The following is a 20,262-nucleotide window of genomic DNA, read 5'->3' on the forward strand; positions in this document are numbered from 1 at the left end:
ATCACTAGTTCCTAAATAATGGAAAACAGGTGTAGGACTGCCCGGTAGAACATCGCTCTGCTGGTCAGAATCAGAATCACTTTATATGTTATATCACTTCTTAATTCCTCATTACTGATTATGATTGGGTGTAGCACTGTCACCTCACAGCAAGAAGGTCCTGGGTTCAATCCCCAGGCGGGGCGCTCTGGGTCCTTTCTGTGTGCAGTTTGCATGTTCTCCCTGTGTCTGCATAGGTTTCCTCCGAGAGCTCCAGTTTTCTTCCCACAGTCCAAAAAAAACATGCAGTCAGGTTGATTGGAGACATTGAATTGCCCTATAGGTGAATGTGTGTGTGTATGTGTGTGTGTGTCTGCCCTGCGATGAACTGGCACCCCGTCCAGGGTGTTACTGTGTGCCTTGCACCCATTGAAAAGTTGGGATAGGCTTCAGCAAGAGCGACCCTAATTGGATAAGTGGTTAGGAAAGTTTTTGATTGGCTACTGGTGACGTCTCTGTGTTCATATAATTGTTATCTCCTGGCTAGAAGAAGTGGCATGGATTGTGACCAGACTGTAGTCACACATTGCCTTAGAAAGATATCCCATGTGCTGTACTTTGTTTGAATTGATGTGGTGCAGGACTGTCTATATACTTTTGGTCATCTAGGGTAGTTCCCTGAAGTTCCAGCGGGGGTGCAATGAGAGAGAGAGAGAGAGAGAGAGAGAGAGAAAGAGAGAGAGAGAGAGGGAGTTGAACTAAACTTGTTGCAAAGTTCCTGGACAACATTCGCTTCCAGCCCGCGCGCACCGGACCATGCGGACCCCGGCTTTCCTCGCGCTCCTGTCGCTGCTGTGCGCGTGTCCGTGCTGTGCGCGAGCTCAGCAGCACAGAGGTGAGTGTGCAAACTTTTGCATCAGTGCGAACATCACGGTTTTATATCGGTTTGTCCTCTTTCTAACAGTGTCTGAGTGGTTCTGTGTATTGCGCATGCTCTGACTCAGGCTGGCGCATCTGTGGAGCAGCTTTGAGTTTCCAAAACGTTCTTTTTTAAAAGAGTTGTTGTTTGATGATGGTGATGATGATTATAAAGTGCATGAATGTGTGTATCGGTGTCTATCAGCAGAGTTTAGCTGGGTGTTTTAGCTGGGTGATGTTTGGAAAGGTTTGGGTGATGATCTGCTGTTGCTCCATCGTTTTATTTCGCGGGTTCACAAACTTTTCAGAACTTTTGTCTTTGCTAATCGTCTTTACCTGAGTGCTTGAGTCAGATTGAATATTTAATGTTGCTAAACTTTTTAGAAAGTGTGTGGTGCATCTACAGCTGGAACTTTAAGACACCTAGTATAAATAAAAAGTACTTTAACTGCTGGGTGCCAATCCATCACATACACTATATGGTCAAAAGTATGTGCACACCCCTCCTGTTAATGGGTTTTGATAACACTTATTGATAACAGGTGTATTAAATCAATTATGTACCATAAATATACTGCTCGTTTCTTATGTTAGCTTTGTTGCGCTCATGTGCACAAATAAAGGTCCATAAATACAAAATATTACAAGTTTGGTGTGGATGCACTTCAGTCATCTCCTCAACCCCATTCAACATCTCTGCCAGGAAAAGGAACATGAACTGCAAGCCAGATATTTTTGTCCAATATCAGTGCCTGACCTCACAAATGCTTTTGACTGAATGGACACAAGTTCCAGCAGACAAAGTCCAAGATTTTGTGCAAAGTCTGCCCAATAGAGTGGAGTCTATTACAGCCATAAAGAGGAAAGGAGATACTTTATATAAATGCCCATGGTTTTGCATTGAGATCTCATTGTCAGGTGTCCACAAACTTTTGGCCATATACTGTTGCAACATGCATTTACACAATCACTTACTCACTGTTTTGGGTGGTGGAAAGAAAGCCAACTTACAGAGGATACCCATGTGAGGAGAACATACCAAACCTTTTACAGACGGAGACAGGAGATACGGTTTGAACTTGAACTGATGTGTTAAGAATCAATGTGATTAATGTGTGTTTTGTTCGATGCCACCCACACTGACCGTGTACATCTGCATCATCTTATTTAGAACTCTAGTCCACCCACAAACACCCAGAAACACCAATAAACACTCCCAAACATCCACACTAAACATAAACATCTACACCACCTTACTGAGAAGAGTAACATACACTTGTACACCCACAAACACCCAAAGAACAGATAAACACTACCAAACACCAACAAACACCCAAACTAACCACATACATCCACACCATCTAATTCAGAACAGTAAGCCACCCAGAAACACCAATACACACTCCCAAACACCCAAACTAACCACATACATCCACACCATCTAATTCAGAACAGTAAGCCACCCAGAAACACCAATACACACTCCCAAACACCCAAACTAACCACATACATCCACACCATCTAATTCAGAACAGTAAGCCACCCAGAAACACCAATACACACTCCCAAACACCCAAACTAACCACATACATCCACACCATCTAATTCAGAACAGTAAGCCACCCAGAAACACCAATACACACTCCCAAACACCCAAACTAACCACATACATCCACACCATCTAATTCAGAATGGCAACACACCCACATTTATTTACATCCACAAACGCCCCAAAACACCCACAAACATCAACACTTACTAACACCCACAAACACCAACACACACCAACATTCACTCACATCCACAAATGCCCAAAACCACCCATTAACACCCACAAACGGGTGGCACGGTGGCTCTGTGGGTAGCATTGTCGCCTCACAGCAAGAAGGTCATGGGTTCGATCCCCAGGTAGGGCGGTTCGGGTCCTATCTGTGTGGAGTTTGGATGTTCTCCCCGTGTCCACGTGGGTTTCCTCCGGGTGCTACGGTTTCCTCCCACAGTCTAAAGACGTGCACGTGAGGTGAATTGGCGATACCAAATTGTCCAGGACTGTGTTCGATATAACCTTGTGAACTGATGAATCTTGTGTAATGAGTAACTACCGTTCCTGTCATGAATGTAACCAAAGTGTAAAACATGACGTTAAAATCCTAATAAACAAACAAACAAACAAACAACACCCACAAACACCCACAAATGCTCACAAACACAACAGTGTGACAACAGTTTGGGGAAGGCCCTCATCTGGTCCTGCCTGACTTTTTCTTTGTGCACAATATAGGTTCATAAAAACATGGCTTGAGGAGTTGAGTTGAGTTGAGTGTGGCGGTACTGGCTGTTGGGATGAATAAGAATGTTGAATGCTTGTTTGATGTTTTTAAAACATGTTCATGCTTTTAAAACGGCATGTCGAACAGCACATGGTTTAGTGTCCACATACTTTTGGCCACAGCTTTTAGTGTTCTGTTCACCTAGTTTCTTTTTTTGATTCCTACAAGATTTCTTCTGATTTTAATTTAAAATGTAAAATTCAGATTAGTTTGTGTGTGCAGTTTTTATATGAACAGGGTGACGTGATTGATTTACGTTTTAAAATGCTACCTAAACCTTACTGGTGTTCTCAGTCCATTACTAACACAAACCAGCTCAATTAGCATTTTCTTGATTTTATTTTTGGTCACTTCTGTCCCTCATTGTTGAGGTCAAACTTTGTGATTGACGGTTGGCGTGTCGTGTCCCACTCAGAGATACAAAGGTCTTTGCTAAGCTAACAGGTGTCAGCGTGTGTTTGTGTTAGCGGAATCTGAAGCAGCGATGTACGATGCTATATTTGAGTAGCAGCAGTAAAATTAGAGTGTAAAGCAGGGTCAGAATCAGAGACTGATTAGCATGTCATTGAGCGGGGTAGCATCACTGCACGTTGGCTAATGTGCTAAAGGTTACTGTACTGTTCTTAATGTTCTGTACAGCCTGTCTACACTAGCTAACTTTAGCATTGTTCTATTATATTTAAGCACTGGGTCACTGTTGTTAAGTGGACTGCATTGTAAATTACACTTGAATATAAACAGGGGCAATAAATTACTTTATATTTAAAAAATAAATAAAAAACCTTTTTTATATAAATGCAGTTCCAAAAGATTTGGGACAGTAGGAAAAATAAAAATATAAAGCAGTGATTCGTAGATGTATTTAATTAAAAAGGCATAAAAATGTATATTTTACATGTTTTATCGTATAATCTTCCTGGCCTGCAGCACATTCCAAAAAAGTTTGGACAGGGGCAACAGGACGTTCATGAAATGTTCAAAAACACCTGATTTATAATTTTCCACAGATAAACAGGTAATGATGTTATGATCAGGTAAAAGAAGCATTAAGAAAGACTCAGGGTTCAACACGTATTTGGAATAAATGTATCTTTTTACCATTTACAGTCCAAAACATTATTAAAAGATTCAGAAAATCTAAAGAAATCTTTGACACCTTTCTATCACATTTGTATCACCTTTGGTCCCTTAGATGGTACTGCATTACAAAACTGACAAGCTTCAGGTAGGTTCAGCTGTATAAAATCTGTTCCTAATGGCTTTCAACTTTGTGGCAACAGTTTAAGGAAGGCCCTTTAGTATTTCCAGCATGACGGTCACCCTGTGCACAAATTGAGATCTAGATATACATGGGCTGTGTTCAAAATCGCATACTTTCATACGGAACAGTATGCAAAAGCAGTACACGAGAACAGTAAGTATGTCTGAATATGTAGTATACATTAAACAGATGACCTACTGCTTGGGCAGCCATTCTTGAGTATGCAAACGATGCACACTTACGGTCCGATAATCTATCCCATCATTTAACTGGAGCTGTAAAGGCGTTCGTAGTGAAGAACAAAGTTGGCGGAAAGCGGAGTAAGACAAACATTAAAGAGAACGACAGGATTAATTTTGTCTGATTTTAAAACTGTTATAACTGTGGCGATGAGACGTCATGCATCACGTGACGTCGGTAAGATGGCAGACGTAGTACGTACGAGGTTGCATGCATACTGCACACTTGTGTACTGAAAGAGCGTATTGCTTTACCGACCGAGCAGTGCGCACTTCCTCCAGTCTAGTACGCTCTGTTTTAGTATGTGATTTCAGATCCCTGAACGCTGATTGCAAGCCAGACGTTCTAGTCCTGAATGGGCACAAGTTCCCACAGATACTTCAAAGTGTGAGAAGCTGTTATAGCCAAAAAGATCACATAGAGATTTTTTGTTTTTGAAACATGATGTCCAGCAAGCTCATGGTCAGGTGTCTAAATACTTTTGGTCACACAGTGCACCTTTCGTCTGTCGCTCGTCTTAAAAACATTTGTTATTTAAAATGTCGTTCTTCCTTCTTTTCTCTCATCTCTCCGTGTCTGTCTGTTTATTGAACAAGCTGAGAATGTTCTGTGGCGTTCTGCTTCGTCCCCTCATCGAGCTTTTTGTGTCTGATGGACTTCTGTTGGAGAGAAACGAACAGAGAAATGAAAATCAATACCTAATTCTTGAACAAGTGTGGCCTGCTGGTGCTGAGCAGATGCTGACCGAGGTTTGATGAATGGCTGCAAAAGAACCGGCCCGTCGCTGTTTTTACGGAGCATGAACGCTGTCTGAATCTATTGATGTCGGTGGACAAAATATTTCAGAGTGCTTACGTGGCCAAAAGTATGTGGACGCCTGACAGTGAGCTTGTTGGAAATCAGATCAGTGATTTACTACACACACACACACACACACCACTAAATCCTGTGTGGGTGGTTAAGAGTGGGGTGGCTTTAGAGTGGGTTTAGAGTCAGGTGACTCTAGAGTGGGTTTAGAGTGGGTTGAGTTTAGAGCTGGTTGAATTTAGTGTGGGTTGAGTTTAGAGTTGGTTGAGTTTAGAGTGGGTTTAGAGTCAGGTGACTCTAGAGTTGGTTGAGTTTAGAGCTGGTTTAGTTTAGAGTGGGTTGAGTTTAGAGGGGGTTTAGAGTCAGGTGACTCTAGAGTTGGTTGAGTTTAGAGTTGGTTGAGTTTAGAGCTGGTTTAGTTTAGAGTTGGTTTGAGTTTAGAGTGGGTTGAGTTTAGAGTTGGTTGAGTTTAGAGTTGGTTGAGTTTAGAGTTGGTTGAGTTTAGAGTTGGTTTGAGTTTAGAGTTGGTTGAGTTTAGAGTGGGTTGAGTTTAGAGTGGGTTGAGTTTATAGTTGGTTGAGTTTATAGTTGGTTTGAGTTTAGAGTTGGTTGAGTTTAGAGTGGGTTGAGTTTAGAGTTGGTTGAGTTTAGAGTGGGTTGAGTTTATAGTTGGTTGAGTTTAGAGTGGGTTGAGTTTATAGTTGGGTTGAGTTTAGAGTTGGTTGAGTTTAGAGTGGGTTGAGTTTATAGTTGGTTGAGTTTATAGTTGGTTTGAGTTTAGAGTTGGTTGAGTTTAGAGTGGGTTGAGTTTATAGTTGGTTTGAGTTTAGAGTGGGTTGAGTTTAGAGTTGGGTTGAGTTTAGAGTTGGTTGAGTTTAGAGTGGGTTGAGTTTATAATTGGTTTGAGTTTAGAGTTGGTTGAGTTTAGAGTTGGTTGAGTTTAGAGTGGGTTGAGTTTAGAGTGGGTTGAGTTTATAGTTGGGTTGAGTTTAGAGTTGGTTGAGTTTAGAGTGGGTTGAGTTTATAGTTGGTTGAGTTTATAATTGGTTTGAGTTTAGAGTTGGTTGAGTTTAGAGTTGGTTGAGTTTAGAGTGGGTTGAGTTTATAGTTGGTTTGAGTTTAGAGTTGGTTGAGTTTAGAGTGGGTTGAGTTTATAGTTGGTTGAGTTTATAGTTGGGTTGAGTTTAGAGTGGGTTGAGTTTAGAGTTGGTTTGAGTTTAGAGTGGGTTGAGTTTAGAGTGGGTTGAGTTTAGAGTTGGGTTGAGTTTAGAGTTGGTTGAGTTTATAGTTGGGTTGAGTTTATAGTTGGGTTGAGTTTAGAGTGGGTTGAGTTTATAGTTGGTTTGAGTTTATAGTTGGTTGAGTTTAGAGTGGGTTGAGTTTATAGTTGGTTGAGTTTATAGTTGGGTTGAGTTTAGAGTGGGTTGAGTTTATAGTTGGTTTGAGTTTAGAGTTGGTTGAGTTTAGAGTGGGTTGAGTTTATAGTTGGTTTGAGTTTAGAGTTGGTTGAGTTTAGAGTGGGTTGAGTTTATAGTTGGTTGAGTTTATAGTTGGGTTGAGTTTAGAGTGGGTTGAGTTTATAGTTGGTTTGAGTTTATAGTTGGTTGAGTTTAGAGTGGGTTGAGTTTATAGTTTGGTTGAGTTTAGAGTGGGTTGAGTTTGGAGTGGGATGAGTTTTTTTGAAAGGTTTTTCAAAGGTTTTGCAGATGACAGATTTATAATGAGTGAAGCTGTTAGTTGAAACATCAGTCCCAGTTCAGTGTGGTTGGACTCATGAAGTCGAGGCTTCTGCATCTTTAACCGCATCCATATTTATGTGGACGAGGCCTGAGAGAGGGAGGAAAGGAATGAAGGAAGAGAGACGGAGGGATTAAAAGGACACGCCGGGGAAGAAAAACTTCCTGCCGAGTTCAATCCAGCACCCAGAAACAACATTTCCATCCATCTGTAATCCATCTGTCTGTACATGTGTGTGTGTGTGTGTGTGTGTGTTTGTGTGTGTGTGTGTGTGTTATGTGTGTGTGCTTGCCTCAGGGGTCCAAGTAGTTATTATTTCCACCCTGGACTCAGCGTGAGGCTCGAGGTCAGCGGTCAGAAGTCAAACATCTGAGTTCAGTAATGCGTCGGTACTGAGGCCGTTGAGCAGGAACCGTAAGATACACTGATACAGCGCTGTGAAAAAGTAATTGCCTCCTTGAGTGAAAACGTAATTGTGATGTCAGCAACTGAACACTTTGTGTAATGAGATGTTAATTGTTCACGTCACGCTGGAGGAATTTTAGCTTTACTCTTTTTGATGTAGGACAATCGTAGCTCAGCGGTTAAGCTACTGGACTAGTGATCATAAGGTTGCAGGTTTTAACATCACCACGGCCAAGATGCCACTGTCAGGCCTTTGAGCAAGACCCCTTAACTCTTAATAAATGGGACTGTACTCTTTTTACGATCTTTTTATGCACTTTACCCCTTTTTCTCCCAATTTAGCAAAGCCAATCCGCTGCTGGGGACCCCGGCGGTGTCCAAGTAGGGTGTACATTTTCCTCAGGGATGTGTGCACAGTCCACCAATCCCTTCTTATTCACCCATACTTCGGTGGATTTCCTGATTAGTTCAGCTTTGCTTACGGAATGCCACACCCTGATCTCTGCGCTCCTCCACTTTCTGTACAGGAACCCTGGGCTACCGAGGTCCTTACACAGCATTGATAACCTCGCCCCTTAGTCCGGTCTTTCCCATCCAGCAGACTAGAAGCCAGTTTTGTCTTGTCTTCTTGTCGTGTCCCTCTGCACAGTCTAGTTCGACCAGCAGCTGGGGACACGGAGACATCAAGACTGGTAAAATAAAAATCAATAACCTTCGATATGTGGTTGGCTCAATAGTCAGAGCAGAAAATCAGAGACCTAAAGGTTCTAATAAAGAAACTTAAAGAACAGAGTGAAGATGGGACTTCAGCTCGATATAAAGATCACGTATCTTCATATCACATATCATGTATGTATCACATACAGATCACAGTGGTCAGGAAATACGACGCAGATCGGAATTCAGCAGAGCAGGAATGAAGGAACTGGAAAAGAGCTTAGGTTCTAATGATTTGTCTCTCCAAACAAAAGTCAGAAGCGTCCAGGCTATGTTCTTCTCTGTGAATGATAAAATAGAGAGTAAAAAGCAGGACAGGAAAAATATCCATGCTGTTGAACTTTGGTGCTGGCAAAGACTTAAAAGTTCTTGGACAGCAAAGATGACAAGCAAATGAAACCTTACCCAAATCAAACCTATCATCTTACTAAAAGCCCAGATCACCAAACTGAAGCTGTTATTCTGGATGCATAATGAGATGAACCAATTCCTCTGCAACGACCTTTGGAAGAGTGGAAGAGTTAAAGGTAAAAGAGGAAGAGGACGGCCAGCAACAAGATAAATGGATACAATTACTGGAAACATGATCGAGCCATTATGAAGCCTGAAGACCCAAAAAGATGGAATGTTCTGGAGAAACAACATTTGCCAGGACGGCGCTTTCATGGTGGCTGAGTGAACGTACTGGAATGCACACGAGCCTTCAAGCTCCTCTTTCACCCACCCGGCAGTGTCGGTGTAAAGAAACCTAACGTTACCGTTATGTTGATGATTATTTCCTTTCCTCTTTTTGCACAGAAGGTGTAATTGAATTCATATCGTGTCTGAAGACTCATGAGTCGGAACCGTCGCCCTCGGCCGCTGTGAGGGAAGAATAAATGCGTTATGGTTATTATTATTATATCTGGGCTTTATGTGTTTCTTGCCTCACATTACAAATGCAATAAGAGTTCGACCCGCGACAGAGCGACTCTTAGCTGGATGAAATATGAACGCCGACGCTACAGATCGTTCTTTAGGAGTCACGTGACGTGCGGTTGCCAGTGTTTTGATTGGTTGTTGCATTATTTAAGGGGTACATTGTATAGAGGAAAATATTAAGAGGAAAAGTCGTTTTTTAAAGCCGCATGTCTAGCGCTCTGGTGGTCTGATGTTTTAGTCCACAACTGATGACACTTGACTGTGCCACTGGCAAAATTTGGCGAGTCTAAGGGGGTTACGGCAGGATGAGATGCTGAAAGCGTGGCTAAAAGAATTCAGACTGTAATAGTCCACCACTGGTGGGCATACAGATGTGTCCAGGGATTTTGTGTGTCGGAGGACGAGTGCACTAGCATTCAACCCTGCTTGGCCAGTGAGGGCGTCGTGCAGGCAGGCAGACCCCCCACCTGACCATTAGAGCTGGAGACTATCATGTGACAGGGTCACTGTTATCCGTTACTATCAGTGAATAAACTGTCCAGCCAGTAGTGGCCATGTTTGCAGCAGCAGCCATGAGGAATCCATTTGACTGATGACCTTACCCCCTGTAGACATGGTCTGTATGAAAGCCCATCAGGTCGGTAGCACAGCTGAGATTTAAACTTGAGAGCCTGAGATCTCTGCGATGGTGTGCTAGTGCATTTTTTTTGGTTCCTCTTCACTTAATGGCCAAATATATATGGACACTTCTGTCCTTTTATTGCATTTACATTTGCTAATCGGCATTTAGCAGATGCTTTTATTCAAAGAGACTTACAGTCTAAGCAACTGAGCATTAAGGGCCTTGCTCAAGGGCCCAACAGTGGAACCTGGCAGTGGTGGGGTTTGAACCAGCGACCTTCTGCTTACTAGTCCAGTACCTTAACCGCTAGGCTACAACTGCTTAAAGTGTATAAAATTATATGAAATATACAGAATTAGCAATGTAGTTCCAATTTTCTGGTAATGGTTTGGGGAAGGTCCTTTCCTGTTATAGAATGGCTAGGACAGTTTGGTAAGGAGGAAAACCAGTGGCGATGAATCAGAAAGTCAATTGCAAGTCTGGTTCTAAAAGCTTTAGTTCTTGATACTGCTCATGCAGTAAAACACCACACCAAAATTTCAGAAATCCACCCCATCACGTGACGGCTCAGTCGGAAATGTTGATGTTAATTAATTAAATGTTGCTTTTCTTCTCACACTGCACCTCCAACAACCCCAGTGCAGCCATAACTAGTCTGGACTCTAAAACCTGATCGTCCACGACCTAATGGGTTTAGAAATGTGTTCGCAGAGGGGCAAAGTGGTCTAAGGAGTGTAAATGCAGCCCAGAAATAAAACAGAATGTTTATTTTAGCAATAAAAGGTTCTTATTTACGTTGCTTCAAATGCAAAGTGAGCGTCGAATGTGAGAAAAAAAAAAAACATGTAACAAAATGTAAAGAATATAAATGTGTGTAAAACAAACCCGACAGTGCATTAGCTGATTCTACTTATCACTCCATTAAGAGCCATTAGAGAGACGGATGCCTCCAAAAAGAACATCAGCGTTCCTGAAACCCTGACAAAAGGGCACTAACAATATTTCTCTCAGTCTGGGCTTTGTTGAGCTGAATGGATGTTGTTTGGATGTTGTGGGCGTAGAGCAGCGAGGCTTCAGTCCTGCTGAAACACACCTACACCTCGGGGAAGAATATCACACAGTTACAAGTTTCATTTCTGCTCTTTTTCTCAGTTTTGTTTTCCTTCTTCCTCCTGGAGTTGATCGTTTCCTTCCTCAATTTAGTTCTTTTTACCTTTTTTATTGAACGCCTTTATTTGTCATGTATACAGATACACGTGTACAGTACAATAAAATTCTTTCTTCACATGTCCCAGCTCGTTTGGAAGCTGGGGTCAGAGCACAGGGTCAGCCGTTGTATGGCGCCCCCTGGAACAGACAGGATTAAGGGCCTTGCTTAAGGGCCCAAAGCTCCACCCACTTGGCTACCATTGTCATTACACTCACTATAAAACCAAAAGTATATGAACACCACTTCTTGTAAGTTCAGGTGTTTCAACTGCACCCACAAATCATTAATAGTGTTAAATAAATATAATGTTTCTGACTTTGTGACTGGGTGAAAGTTGGCATGACTACACCCCTGTGTGTAAAACGAGAACCATAAAGACATGATTTGGTTTGAAGAGTTTGGTGTATTGAACACCTTTGGGATGAATTGGAACATCATTTGTGAGGTCAGGCGCTGATGTTGGATGAAAAGACCTGTTTTACAGTCAGTATCTTTGGGATGAATCGGAACACACTTAGTGAGGTCAGGCGCTGATGTTTGGATGTCCAGCAGGCTCTGAATGAGATGTCCAGCAGGCTCATGGTCAAAGCTGGGATAGGCTATAGGCTCCAGCACCCCACCCCCCAATTGGATAAGCGGTTAAGAAAGTGAGTGAGTGATATTCTGAATCCCACTGAGTCTTACTGTGTTTAATACAGTTACATCAACAAATTTGTTGATGTAAAAAAAAAGTACTTTTTAATGCGCTGATTTTACCCTGTAAGTTTCTATGTGTCGTCTCAAGGTCTGTTAATATCAAGGGGTTAAAATAACGGAATATTGTTCTGAAAAATATAATTTATAAAATATTTTTTTAAGAAGTGAATCATGATGTTGGAGCATACACTCCTACAGTGGGAGGATGTGTCTGAATGTAACAGCCACTCGGTGCACTGGTGTGAAGAATCTGGGCAGATTGGCGCTCATGGGTCAGTCGGGCACTTATGAATATTGTGCAGATGAAGGGAGGAACGTTATGAGCTTTCCAGTCAGTCGCACTTGCATTACCTCAGGAAATATGGAAATCATCTATTTTCCATTTAGTGAACAGCTTGTGAAAAAAAGTCTATTTCCTCTGTGGAGGGGAGTTTAACGTCGACAGACAGGAAGTTGAGTTTGCATGGAAAGTAAGATTTGAATCTCTTCATGCTAGTTTCTTCTTCTGATTTATGTGTGTGTTGCATGTCTGGCTGTTTTTTTTTTATGTAGCACCCAAAGGAATAATGTTCTCCCGGTAAACAAGGCAGATAAATCTAGGCTCGGTTCCAAACCACGATGCCTCCCTCATTTTCCCGGGACACTAGAGCGCTGGGCAGCAGGAGTGTTTGTCCCAGGTTCTTCCTTCTTCTGCAAAAAAGCAGCTTCTGATAAACCTGGGTTTTTATTTTATATGGACATTTGCCACAATAACAAGTCCTGGAAAATAAATACATGCACAAAAGTATTAGGACACCCAAACATCACATCTAATACTCATGACTATTAAAGAGAGCTTTTAATTACATTTTACAACCTGATTGCCGGGATTCACTTCCATAATGTGTTCAGGCACCGATGTTAATTAATACGTGTTGGCTTCGGCATTCCACTTCATCCCAAAGCTGTTGGACAGGGTTGAGGGTTGGACAGAGCTCAGTGCAGGCCAATCAGATCACATTACAAAACCATTTCTTTACAGAGTGACTTTGTGCTCAAACAGGAAAGGATATTCCCCAGTCTAATGGTGGAACCATGTTCTCTAGAATGTCCAGCACAAAACACTTAACCGAAAGGTGCCTGGTTCTTTTTTCCTCCACCACACTTCACACTTGACACTGTATGTTTGGGTAGGTTGCACTTTAGAGTCTCTTCTTAAGCCAAACGTTTCTGACTGAAATTATTTTTGATTAAATGAACTGCAAGTTGAAACTGCAGAAACAGCTTGTCAGTTTTCACTGATAAATTGTTGAATTCACGAAAGAATTATATTGAATTATTGACCTCCAAAGACAAAGAAAAGCAAAGTAAGAAATTTGTAATTAAACTGTAATTAAATGATTACAGTACTGTTATTATTATATTACTGTAATCAAACTGTAACCATGCTGTAATTCTACATGAATTTTAAAGTAATTTTACAATAATTAAACTGTAATTGTTCAGTTGTTGTTCTCCAATTGTCCAGTTACTGTACAATAATCGTACGTACACTATTTATAATTGTACTGTAATCATACAGAACTCATAGTTATACTCCTATAATGCAGTAATAATACAGTTATCATACAGTAATTGTTTTGTAATCATACAGTAATCAGGCAGTAATTGTACAGTAATTATTCTGTAACAGTGTGTACAGAACTCATACAGTTATCATACTCTAATAATACAGTAATTAAACAGTAATCGTACTGTAATAACACAGCAAACATACAATGCTTGTAATCATACTATTATCATAGAGTAATTACCCTGTAATCATATAGTAAATGCACAATACTCATAATAATACAATTATCATAGAGTAATTACCATGTAATCATATAGTAAATGCACAATACTCCTAATAATACAAATATCATAGAGTAATTACCATGTAATCATATAGTAAATGCACAATACTCCTAATAATACAATTATCATAGAGTAATTACCATGTAATCATATAGTAAATGCACAATACTCCTAATAATACAAATATCATAGAGTAATTACCATGTAATCATATAGTAAATGCACAAAACTCATAATAATACAATTATCATAGAGTAATTATTCTGTAATCTTACAGTGATCAGACAGTAATTATTTTGTAATTGTTCTGTAATCATTTTCTATTTATTATTTGTTCTGTATTTGTGCAGTAATTATTCTGTAATCATACAGTAATCAGGCAGTAATTGTAAAGTAATTATTCTGTAATCATACAGTAATCAGACAGTAATTGTAAAGTAATTATTCTGTAATCAGACAGTAATCAGACAGTAATTGTAAAGTAATTATTCTGTAATCATACAGTAATCAGACAGTAATTGTAAAGTAATTATTCTGTAATCGTACTGTTATTGTATTATTTGTCTTCATTACGTGATAAATAAAGGGGACAGAAACAATTAATGATGCAGCAGCAGCAACCAATCGTTAAAATCCTCAATCTTTTAGCTCCACACATTTCTAATACTCACCGCGAGGAAAAAAACGCTGAAGTGCTGAGTTACTGCTGATTCTCTGCTATATCAGTGTGAAGAATAATGGCTCTCCTGTGAAGTGGGGTAATAAATGTACCTAATGGCAGACCTTGTTCACTCCACAAGTACACATTCATTACCTCACTTCCTCCCATCATTATTTCTTCCCCTCAGCAGCACCAGCGCTTCTTCCTGTTCACACTCCATTTGCTTCATTTCTCTCAAATTATTAAAATGTATTAGGAATGTGCTGATGTTAAATTTTTAAATCATAATAGTTGCTTAACCTTGGCACCGTAGAGCAGTGTAGAGCAGTGTGGGGCTGTGAAGGACGTGCACAGTGCAGCTCCAACCATTTTTTACCATAGTATTACTGTGTAGTGTAGTTATTATGGGATGCTTTGGGGGTTTTTTTGTCCCAGAGATGAAGCTGACCATACCCTGTTGGTTTGTACCATAGAATAGATCCGTGCCCCTAATTTAGCCAAACCCCTCAGTTCATCAGTGTATCCATGCATCCCAGTTATCCATGTTCTAAAACTGGCCATGCACTAAGGTCAAACTGGGCCATGAATTATACATCAAAGTCAATTAATGCATTTAATCCAGTCATGCTTTAAAGTCGGCCATTTAAAAACCAGTCAATGACCTGAAGTTAGTTCATACTTTACAGTCAGCTAATATACCAAAGTTGTCCATACTCTATAGCATTCCTGTAATCTCGTATAAACAGCCTGGCGGTATGTATGGCTTCCTATTGTATGGCTGACTGTAGTCTATAGCTACCTAGTGTATGATGCAATGTAGGGTATGGATACCTAATGTGTGACCTACTTTTGGGTATGGTCGACTTAAGGGTCTGGCTATACAAATGGCTTCAAGTCTGGGGAAGTTTTGGTCCAGGGTAGTACATGGAAGTCTTGGTCATGCTCTTCCAACCAATGTTGGACATTTCCAGCCACGTGACATGTCGCATTGTCTTGCTGGAAGATCCCATCCGCATCAAGGAAGGCAATTTTACCCATGGTACTTTTACTCATGACATCAACGAGGGATATATGTGCAGACAGCCTATCTTATATCTTAAATCCACTAAGCCAGCTCATGAAACATGTGACTTATATGCACACACATATACAAATATGCAGCACATGAATACAGTTATAATAAAACTAATAATAATAATGATAAAATAATAATAAGGTGTCTAGTATGGTCAAATTTAAGGAAAGGATTAGCTAGAATTGGCCAGTTGGCAGAACTGGACCAGCTATAGTTAATTTTAGGCTATGACTATCCAGGGTAAGGCCAGTTTTACATGCTCATGATATACTGGAAACTGGGTTCATGGTGGAGCTGTAATACATGTCTGATTATTATGACCGATATGTAAAAGGTTTGGGTATCACAAGTACCTGAGTGGGAGCATGAACTGACCTCCTACCTACCTGAGTTTGCATATGGCTCTGCAATTACGGCAGCTGAACCCCGGAGAACGAGACCTTCATCATGTGTTTGCATGTGTCTGTGTTTTTAAACACGAGTCGTGTCATTTCCACCCTGATGTACAGATAACCACGCCCGGCGTGTCTGCAGAACTCATCGAGATCACACGCTGATGAGAATCCAGCATCTTTTGTCTGAACTTCCTCTCTGTTGTGATGAGTTTTAGTTTTAGTGATTTTGCAGACAGTGATGCAGAACACGATCACAGAACTGAGTCTGTCAGGGTTAAGAGCCCAGGAGTGGCTCTCTGGTGGTCCTGAGTCTGGGTTATGAGCAGGGTGGGGTAGAATTTAGAGTGGGGTTAAATTTAGAATGGGGTTGATTTTAGAATAAAGTGACTTTAGAGTGGGGAGCCTTTACAGAGTGGGCTTGAATTTAGTGTAGGGTTGAATTTAGAGTGAGTTTAGAATGGGGTTACTTTAGAGTGTGGTTGAATGTGGAGTGGGGTTGACTTTAGAACAGGATGACTTTAGGGCATAACTAGAGGATCAGGTTAATTTATGGCATGGGTTTAGTTTTGAGCATTTGGGGTAGGTTCTGAACATTTGGGTTAGGTTTTGAGCATTTGGGTTTAGTTTTCAGCATTTGGGTTTAGTTTTATTTGGGTTTAGTTTTGAGCATATGGGTTTAGTTTTAAGCATTTGTGTCTAGTTTTGAGCATATGGGTTTAGTTTTGAGCATATGGGTTTAGTTTTGATCATTTGTGTCTAGTTTTGAGAATATGAGTTTAGTTTTAGGCATTTGGGTTTAGTTTTGAGCATATGGGTTTAGTGTTGAGTATTTGGGTTTAGTTTTAATTATTTGGGTTTAGTTTTATTTGGGTTTAGTGTTGAGTATTTGGGTTTAGTTTTGAGCCTATGGGTTCAATTTTGAGCATTTGGGTTTAGTCTTGAGCATGGATTTAGTTTTGAACATTTGGGTTTAGTTTTGAGTTTTTAAGTTTAGCTTTGAGCATTTGGGTTTAGTCTTGAGCATTAGGATTTGGTTTTGGCATTTGGGTTTTTTAATCATTTGAGTTTAGTTTTGTTTGGCTTTAGTTTTGATCATTTGTGTCTAGTTTTGAGCATATGAGTTTAGTTTTAGGCATTTGAGTTTAGTTTTGAGCATATGGGTTTAGTTTTGATTATTTGTGTCTAGTTTTGAGCTTATGAGTTTAGTTTTAGGCATTTGTGTCTAGTGTTGAGCATATGAGTTTAGTTTTAGGCATTTGGGTTTAGTTTTGAGCATATGAGTTTAGTTTTGAGCATATGGGTTTAGTTTTGATCATTTGTGTCTAGTTTTGAGCATATGAGTTTAGTTTTGAGCATTTGGGTTTAGTGTTGAGTATTTGGGTTTAGTTTTAATTATTTGGGTTTAGTTTTATTTGGGTTTAGTTTGCAGTACAGATTATGTTTTGAGCATATGTGTTTAATTTTGAGCATTTGGGTTTAGTCTTGAGCATGGATTTAGTTTTGAACATTTGGGTTTAGTTTTGAGTTTTTAAGTTTAGCTTTGAGCATTTGGGTTTAGTCTTGAGCATTAGGATTTAGTTTTGGCATTTGGGTTTAGTCTTGAGCATTAGGATTTAGTTTTGGCATTTGGGTTTAGTCTTGAGCATTAGGATTTAGTTTTAGGCATTTGTGTCTAGTTTTGAGCATATGAGTTTAGTTTTGAGCATATGAGTTTAGTTTTGAGCATTTGAGTTTAGTTTTGAGCATATGGGTTTAGTTTTGAGCATATGGGTTTAGTTTTGAGCATTTGGGTTTAGTGTTGAGTATTTGGGTTTAGTTTTAATTATTTGGGTTTAGTTTTGAGTCTGATGGGCATTAGGGATGGTGGTACTGCTGAACACGCGTGTTTTGATCAGCAGTGACTGTAGAGCCGAGCTCAGGCTGCAGCTGATTGGCTGAGATTGATCACACGGACGTTAGAGTACGTCGGAGTTTATGCTAAATTAGCCACGTTTGTGGCCGAGCCCCAGAGTCTTTAAACACTAATGAGCTAAAGTTTGTGGTTGATCTTTGTTGTGGTCAGTGTGTGTTGTTACCGGTCAGCAGTAGAGAACATTTCTTCTCCATCTGCTTCTCATCAGGATCTGCTGACGGGGGAGAAATGATGAAGAAAACGGATGTTTGAGGTGGCAGCGCCGGACCCTCGTTTTTCTCTCCGGGTTAAAGCTGTAGTTTATGGTGCTGATGCAGGAGCGGCGAGCAGTAAAATACTGACTGAAGGGTGAGAGATGAACGAGGGAGGTGATTATGGAAGCTGGGAGGGAACGAGGAAGTGAGCGATGATTGAATGAGGCAGAGATCCACGACTTTAACAGCTTCACAGTGACGAACTCCAAAGATTTTCCTTCCTCAGTACAGGGATTAATCAAACCCAGAGGATACAAATAAACACCAGCTTCACCTGGTCCAGCATTCAGAATAACACAGAAACACACACTGCTCTAATACTGCAGTCTTTTAAAGGCACTTAGTGTCTGATGGTCAGGTTTAAAATAGAAGCTGCGGGTACTCAGGAGTCACTGTTCACAGTCAAGCAAGCTTTTCTTCACCGTGTACTTAAAGGCTTCAGTCCTAAAAAAGAAGCTCCTGCAGTTTAGAGTGGGGTGACTATACAGAGCGTTTAGAGTGGGGTGACTTTAGAATGGGTTTAGAGTGGGGTGACTTTAGAGTGGGTTTAGAGTGGGTTGACTAGAGTGGGTTTAGAGTGGGGTGACTTTAGAATGGGTTTAGAGTGGGCTGACTAGAGTGGGTTTAGAGTGGGGTGACTTAAGAGTGGGTTTAGAGTATGGTGACTTTAGAATGGGTTTAGAGTGGGGTGACTATACAGAGCGTTTAGAGTGGGGTGAATAGAGTGGGTTTAGAGTGGGGTGACTTTAGAATGGGTTTAGAGTGGGGTGACTAGAGTGGGTTTAGAGTGGGGTGACTTTAGAATGGGTTTAGAGTGGGGTGACTATACAGAGCGTTTAGAGTGGGGTGAATAGAGTGGGTTTAGAGTGGGGTGAATAGAGTGGGTTTAGAGTGGAGTGACTAGAATGGGTTTAGAGTGGGGTGATTAGAGTGGGTTTAGAGTGGGGTAAATAGAGTGGGGTGACTTTAGAATGGGTTTAGAGTGGGGTGATTAGAGTGGGTTTAGAGTGGGGTAAATAGAGTGGGGTGACTTTAGAATGGGTTTAGAGTGGGGTGATTAGATTGGGTTTAGAGTGGGGTGAGTAGAGTGGGGTGACTTTAGAGTTGGTTTAGAGTGGGTATAGGGTGGGTTTAGATTGGAGTGGGGTGATGCATTTGTTTCCTCCTGGTAGTCTGGTTTTCCCACATTTAAAGTGAATGCCAGTAGATGGATTGGCGACTCGTGGAAGTGTGTGGGTGTTGTTGCTGGACGGTGGATTCGCTCCGTGTTTGTTTCTCTCTGTGTCTGTATTTATTTCTTCATCTCTCTTTACAGCCTCATACAGGCCAGAGTACAGATCAGTGATTTACAACACACACACACACACACAGGATTTAGTGGTGTGTGTGTGTGTGTTGTGTGTGTGTGTGTGTGTGTGTGTGTGTGTGTGTGTGTGTGTGTGTGTGTAGCCTGCAGCTCCTAATGGGACATAAATGAGTTGGAAATATTAAATCACTGTAAGGGTGAAGTTGGTAGCTATCAACACACACACACACACACACACACACTTACAACCTCTCTCTTACACACACAATGCACTCTCAGCACGTATTTTTACAACATAAAGATGGGGAATTGTTTGAAAAAAATAATTCATTCATCCCTGTATTCATCCCTTCATTTATTTATTTATTCATTCTTTTATTCATTCATCTATCCATACATCCATCCCTTCCTTCATCCATCCATCCCTTCATTTATTTATTCATTCATTCATCCATCCCTTCATTTATTTATTCATTCATCCATCCATACATCCACCCATCCATTCATTTATTTATTCATTCATTCATCCATCCATCCATCCATCCCTTCATACATCCATCCCTTCCTTTATCCATCCATCCCTTCATTTATTTATTCATTCATTCATTCATCCATCCATACATCCACCCATCCCTTCATTCATTCATTCATTCATCCATCCATCCCTTCATACATCCATCCCTTCCTTCATCCATCCATCCCTTCATACATCCATCCATCCCTTCATAGATCCATCCCTTCCTTCATCCATCCATCCCTTCATTTATTTATTCATTCATTCATTAATTCATCCATCCATACATCCACCCATCGATTAATTTATTTATTCATCCCTTCATTCATCCATCCATCCCTTCATTCATTCATCCACCCCTTCATTTATTTATGCATTCATTCAGTCATCCATCCATCCATCCATCATTCATTCATTCATCCATCCTTCATTCATTCATCCCTTCATTCATCCATCCCTTCATCCA

At 40.6% G+C, this 20,262-nt stretch overlaps 1 protein-coding gene across 1 annotated transcript in view; it reads left to right on the plus strand.

Moving 5' to 3' along the window:
• The first annotated feature begins 792 nt into the window (after positions 1-792).
• The window catches only part of lama2 (laminin, alpha 2), a 129,604-nt gene continuing 110,134 nt past the window's right edge, over positions 793-20,262 (plus strand). The window contains exon 1 of the mRNA XM_063001777.1: positions 793-874. Coding sequence (XP_062857847.1) covers positions 796-874 — 79 coding nt within the window. The 5' untranslated portion in view covers positions 793-795. The remainder of the gene's footprint in view (positions 875-20,262) is intronic.

Source organism: Trichomycterus rosablanca, chromosome 9 (genome assembly GCF_030014385.1).
Source record: "Trichomycterus rosablanca isolate fTriRos1 chromosome 9, fTriRos1.hap1, whole genome shotgun sequence".
NCBI lineage: Eukaryota > Metazoa > Chordata > Actinopteri > Siluriformes > Trichomycteridae > Trichomycterus > Trichomycterus rosablanca.